Raw genomic sequence first — 6,795 nt, forward strand, 5'->3', positions numbered from 1 at the left:
TCGGGCTGCTTTTGGCAGGCTCACCCTGTGACTCTGCTATAATGTGTTTCACCAGTGTGGCTGAAATGAAAATGTCACTATTAAACATGGCAGAATCAGATGCCATCTGGGCACTGCATCTCTTTGCGTTCTTCTTGTTTCCTATGTAGCTATTTCTGACAGTTTAATAGGACAGCGGCTTTATGATATAAAATCATACATTCATGTTTCCACAGTGCATGATGAGCTAAATGCTTTTAGGGCGCTATTTCATTGCATGCATGCATCTTTCATGCGTGGCAGAAGCTGTAATGTTCACGTAACGCCACGTTGCTGCTTAGTCCATTAGGAAGCGTAAAGTCAAAATTAATTGTCCTGCAGGACCGTATAGAGTGGGTCTCTAAAAGCAGTTGCTGGGCTGTTTGCGGCTGCCGCGTCAGACAGGCTCCCTCCCAGTGAACAGTTATTGACTTTGGGCTATTGAATTTAGGGCTCTGGAGGTTGCTCGGTGGGAAAAGTGGGAAAAGCCTTCAGTCAGTGCTTGGCAGCTCTGTCACTGCGAGGTCACGGGAAGGGCAGTGCAGTCTCCAAACCCAATTAGGGCCTCATTCGGCACTTCTTCAATCACAGGAGAAAATCCTACTGAGCAGGGTGGCTCCCATGCCAGGCTTTCGCACCCAGCCTCTCCAGCGAGATGGCCAATGAATGTGTCAGTTTTTGTCACTTGGGCCATCAGAAGTACCCTTTGCTGTTGTGAAACAGCTAAGCAGCTGGTGCGGAAAGGTAAAAAGACTGGTAAGAGCATAATGAGCCCACTAGAGCTGAATTCGGACCAGTGACCTGTACACGTACGTCTGTGTCCCTCCTCATACTAGTACTCATATCTAGAGATGTCTAATTCCTCGGATAAAATCACTCAACTCTTATGAGCAGCTGTAACTTTCAAGTTGAATAAAGTCCAACCGCTGAAGACATTAATGAAAAACATAAAACTGAGGCTCTGTTTTATCAGTTATCAACATCATTACTTTAATTCCACACACACACACGCGCGCGCGCACACACACACATGCCCAAAGGTTTGTGTTCAGGGGTTTTTTTGTTTGTTTGTTTTGGGTTGTGCTTTTCATCCCAGGTGGCTGCAATTTCTAGTGAAAATAACTTGAGCCATGAAAGGTTGACCCACTGACCTCTGAATTACTTTTTATATGATGTGAGTCCCTCAGGGCCCAATTCCACCCATAGAAGTAAGAATGATAGGTATCAACATATATAGGAAGTATGTCAGTGTGCACAAAGAAAAAGGTGGACCCCTGACTGGTCTTGAGTGGTCTTTAAAATATGGATTTCCTGTGAAATGCTGATTAAAGGGGAAGCAAAGGATAATTAAAAAATTAGCCTGACGTGCTAGCAGTTCTGTCAATGTGTGTTTTTTATACTAGCTCTTTCAAAAAGACAGGATCAGTATATCCCTTATGACTCTCTTAAACTAGTGTGTAAAATTTAGTTAGTGTCTGATCAGCTGCTTTGATCAGTCTGGTCTAGACTGTTGCCAAAGTACTTACTCTGTTCTAAACCCACAGTCCTCTCTAAATGGAGGCCTACTCAAGTTAGTCAAATTACATATGAAAAGGTTATAAAAACTGTCCACTGACTTTGAATAAATGAGTCTGGTTCAAAGCAAATACCTCAGGAATGGCAGAAATAAAAGCAGAGATGCTGTGGCAGAAAAGAGGTGCTGGAGTTCTTAATTCGTTTTTAAATGACTCAGAAACCCAAAAGAAGAATTTTCACAAAACCTTTATCATTATTGATTGGATTGACATTTCTGTAAGCCTGTAATGTATTCAGATCCCATAAAGGGGTAAAAAAAAACCATCAAAAATTCTGCACAAATTTCTTTTAAGAAATTAATGCATTACAAGCACCATGTCTGTCTTGTTTCAAGCACACAGTATTGTTTTTAATAGTAGCTGTGGAGGGCCAGTGGGAGCCTTCAGTGTGTAGGTTGCAATCCTGTCACGTCTAATTTCTACATAGGATTATTTGCAAGGGAGTGCTGGAAGTCCAGGAGCAGTAAAATTGTCTGTCAAAGCAGAGCTGTTTTCCCCTCATCACTAGAGCCTTTTCCCATCTACCCCGTTGTAGTGCCATCCCGTCTGTACCTGTCTGTTCTTTGCCACATGAATCTCTGCATGTGAACAATTCCTCTCCTCTTTGGTAATGCTCCTTCCTTTTGCATACTAGCGGTAGTAGATAATAATTCGGAGACAGTTTTAGGCCAATGTCATATCCAGAAGGCTTGGAAAATTATCCAGTGCTGCTGATTTTACAAAGCTGGTTTCTACCTGGGCTAGTTTTCTTGAGATGATTGCTTTAAAATGAAAGGTTAGGTTTTTTCAGTCTTCATGTGCCTGCTGTATTAATTGGTTGCATTGCAGTGCCGTCAGACTACCTGGCGTGGAAGCAATACCAGCAAATTGATCAAATTATCAAGAGACATAAAGCTAGCATGTAAATATCGCATCAACAGGATGAAAAGATTACGGAAAGGATGCCTTTTCAAATATATAGAAACTGGAATCCAAGTGACAGTTGCATGTTCTATCTACACCAAAATCTGTGCAAGTTTGAGAGCTGGTACACTGCTACTATGCAAACACTGGATTAATGTACTCATGGTTGAGAAACAGCTCCAAAACAGGCACTAAAATCTTTGAGGTAATACATAGTTCACCCAGCTCTTCAAAAGTGCCAAACTTTACTATACTCACAGAGCTGCATAAGTAATGGAGAGATAAAAGAACACAGTTCTGGGAGCGAGTGTATGACCACAGAACGCAGGAGGAATATTTGGTAAATTCTCCCCTCTTGTGACTCTGTTTCAGCCAGTAGCATTACATCAGGGAAGAATCGGACCATATTTTGTAGCATAGAAATTGTTAAGAGGCAACAGGGAGGTGTTTGAGAGAATTTCCTCTCTGCTGTTTGCAGAAGCGTATGTGAAGTCATCTGGCTGATCTATAGTCATTCCATTACCTGCCATCTTTGAGAAGATAACTAGTTAAATTTGTGTTAAACGGGATTTGCTTTGCCATTTCCATGTGCTGTTGGAGTAGAAATGTTCTGACATGACATATGGCCAATCAATAACAGGAAAGTGCTTGCATGAGTCATTTGAAGCCAGTAGTTTAGACAGTATCAGCCACAACTGGAATTAAAACCTGCAGAGTTGTTCTACAGTCCCTGATTCTGCAGCATCTCCTCTGGGTGTCTGCATTTCACTTAATAAGGGTACCCTGTAGACATCAACTGAAATAACTCTTGCCTTTGTTGCTTGGATGTTCTTGTGAGCTCTGAAATGAACTTGGCATATACAAATATACTTTGTTATTCCACCTAAAGGATGCAGGGCAGGAATTATTATCCAGCTTCAGTAGAAAAGAAATGACTTTATTTTACTGTGACTCTGAAGAGAATAAGACTGTGACTATACCCTGTGGTTTTTTGAGTATTTTTTAACTTTTTTTTTTTCCCTATACTGATGATATTTTATTGCTATTGCAGGGCTATAATAATCCGAAACGGCGAAGTCATTCCAATGTCTTCAGAATTCACTCCAGAGACCGAACGCCAGCGACTTCAGTATCTGGTAAGAGACCTGAGGGCCAAATGAGGTGCTGCTGAGGACAAACATTGCCCAGTAATATCTAAGGTTCAGACCCACGCTGCTCAGTTACCGCAGCGGCTCTTAGTGGGACCACATGTCTGCTGAACACCAGTGACTGACCATGCACGTCTTTCAGCCATCAGCAAATGTGGAGAAAAGCCTGATGGTGCAAATCCCGATGAAGGGAGTCTTATCTCTCCTGTGAAGGCCATCGATTAGCATGGCTGGGTTTGTGTACCTTGTTCAGCTGCAGACCTTCAGCAGCTCATTGGTATTGGATAACGAGAGCTCAGACACAGAGCTAACGAGCCACAGAGGTACTTTAGTCTATCCCAGCATTTACTGTGTGACAGTGTAAAATACTGCCGCTGGTGGTTGTTCTTGGTGTGTGTGTGTGTGTGTGAACAGTGTATCAGGGTTTTATTAGTTTGCTCTAATAGTATGTCAATAATTTCTTGATCAGGGAAAAGATACTTGACTTAAAGGTGACCTCAGTGAGTATTAGTAGCTGCAGGATAGGATGAGTGAAGGAAGACTAGCTTTATTTAGCGCAGCAGTACTCATAAAGCTGGAAGAGGGTGACTAGGTGAGGAGATGTGTGAGGTTTTGTACACCAAGTTGCATTGCCTGGTAAGTTGCCCAAGAAACGTAAGTCAAAATGTGTGATGTAAGTTTTCATGCAAACAATCCTGTTACTCCTTAAGTTTTTTGTTGATGGTCAGATCAGTTGGTTGAAGTTGGTTAGCTGTTTGTCAAAATGTTATTCCTAACACGGCCAAGAGATTTCTTTTGTGCTGCTTTGGGTCTCCTGCTTTTTCCTCTTAGAAATTTAAGCTTAAGCCAAGACAGGTTCACTGTCAGCTTTGCCTGATGCGAGGTGGACGGGTCAAAGCTAGTGGCGTTCCGTGATCTTAAGGTTCCTTATCTTCAGCCTGGCCCAAGCACTGTAGTTTGAAATTAGGCAAAATGCCAGTGGCTGAAGGCGAAGGTGGAAGGTTTTAAAGAAAAATTGTAAATGTTTCCACAATTGTGTTTAATTTTTAGTCAGCTTCACTGGCTTGAGGCTGAAAATTTAAGAGGAAATACTGCTTTGGGAGTATTCATATTCAGACAACCAAATGGAAAAGAGGCCTAATAAATATTTACAGTTTAGTTACCTTTAAAATAATTTGTTTGCCTTTAAAATAGAAGGTATCTTTACTATCTAGGGAGTCTGCTACTTGTGTAGGAAATATGAGATAAAGCATTGCCTACAAGGGATTTTTTTTCTCTTTTGATGTCCTTTCTGGCTTGTATTTGAAAACAGCAGCTGATCTGAAAAGCATTTCTGCTGTTTCCTTTGGAAAATTCCTTTACCTTTGTTTGTTTATCTTAATTCTCGATGTCACGAATATGGCAGAGCTATGGGTATCATGTTCAAAGAAAAATACATGCAAGACAGCAAGAGCATGAAACAAAATTAGAGAGAATTTCAAACATAGCATTCCGTAAGTAACACTTTTACTCTAGTGTTTAAAAAAAAAAAAATCAACCCCACATTTTTTACAAGGTTGGCATAAACAGTATACTCCAAAGGTTGCATCTGTCTTGCTGATAAGATCCCAAATACTTCTTATTCACCTTGGGTGTCCCCAGGTTCTGCTGTCAAACTATTGCCCCATCAACATCTCTCTTCTGCTGTTCTTATCTGAAAGCTATTTACTTTGGATTTATTTTCTTATATGCATTTAAAGCTGAGTTTCTTTTGTTTCAAACATGTTGCACTGTTCTTCCTGCACAATAGGAAGAAAATCACTTAATCACTTTAATATTTTACTTGGTAAATGCAGAGATACTGTTTGCTGTGGGGAAGTTACTGCCCAGGCAAAGGGAGGGTACGGGTTTACAGCCTGCAGGCTTCCAGGTGTTGACTCCCTGTGCAGTAGACACTGTTGGCACAGTCGGGGAGAAGGAGCTTTCCTCTGCCTTTAGTGCCTATTGATTTCTTTGGCCACACAGCACGTTGGTTGAGGTTAACTTGCATCTTCTGGATTCACGTCCTCTTTTCTGGGCCCTAATTTCCACATGCGAAGAAGTCTGTGGGATAATGAGTTGCTCATCCCTCTGTCTCTACCTGTAGCCCCTGGTTTTTGCAGTGGGAGGACAGCATACAGCTGCAGATTTCAGGCAGGCTGTGTGGTAGAGGCAGACTTCTGTGCCAGGGGATTTGTTGAGAGGATTGCAGAAGGCCATCAGTCCGTCAGAGAGCCCTTCCTAAGATGTAAGGCGTGAAAGCCTTGCACCAGTATTCCCTTGGTCCTTTGGCTTCTGTAAAGGTTCAGTGCACCATACTGCTTCCCCAGTGCACTGAAGATGGTGCACTGCTGCTTTACTACTAGTAACAGGCAGGCTTTACTACTAGTAGAGAGTGAGGTGGCCATCAGTGGCAATGAGCCGTGGATGCTTTTTGCGTTTGGCACCGTTCAAACCAAGGCTGTGAACCCAGACAGGCATGGGTTCAAGGAGGAGCTGTTCCTGTTTCATTGTGCGGGTGAGGATTAAGTGATACTAACTTACCTGATGAAGGATGCTTGCAGAACCCAAGCCTGAAGTGGATATGAACCTAGATCTGCTAAATGCTGATTCAGCACTTTAGCCACAAGTCAGAAGCATCTTAATTCTGTTATGTTTTGTGGCTTCTTGCATCACCCAGCGTAGGAATGTTTTGGCCGTCTGCATGTTGCACGGTGCTGTGGTAAAAGAGATCTGTGGTTTTATGGAAAGGGCCCTCGCTTTTCGTAAGTGGAGAGACCAGTCAAGGGAAGGATTTGGTTCCCAATTCCCTCTTTGCTTCTACCACCATCTCCTTTAGGTTTGAACTCTGGTTGGCTTAAACATGTGGAAGCAGGGACAGGTGGCCTGGGAGGAGTACAGGGAAGTTACCCGAGAGGTTAGAGATCAGATCAGGAAGGCGAAAGCCCTGACAGAATTGAACCTGGCCAGGGACATCAAAGGCAACAAGAAGGGCTTCTATAGGTACATAGGGGACAAGAAGAAAGTCAGGGAGAATGTGGGCCCTCTGCGGAAGGAAACGGGAGAGCTGGCATCCCAGGACATGGAGAAGGCCGAGGTACTCAATGCTTTCTTTGCCTCGGTCTTCACTGGCA

The 6,795-nt window shown here is 42.8% G+C and overlaps 1 protein-coding gene across 1 annotated transcript in view; it reads left to right on the top strand.

Moving 5' to 3' along the window:
* PPM1H (protein phosphatase, Mg2+/Mn2+ dependent, 1H) overlaps positions 1-6,795 on the top strand; it is a gene marked incomplete at its 5' end in the record, with an annotated part of 68,351 nt that overhangs the window by 28,721 nt on the left and 32,835 nt on the right. Inside the window, one exon of the mRNA XM_010154409.1 lies at positions 3,547-3,631. Within this exon, the coding sequence (XP_010152711.1) occupies positions 3,547-3,631 (85 nt within the window). The remainder of the gene's footprint in view (positions 1-3,546; positions 3,632-6,795) is intronic.

This window comes from Eurypyga helias, unplaced genomic scaffold (assembly GCF_000690775.1).
Source record: "Eurypyga helias isolate BGI_N326 unplaced genomic scaffold, ASM69077v1 scaffold10526, whole genome shotgun sequence".
NCBI lineage: Eukaryota > Metazoa > Chordata > Aves > Eurypygiformes > Eurypygidae > Eurypyga > Eurypyga helias.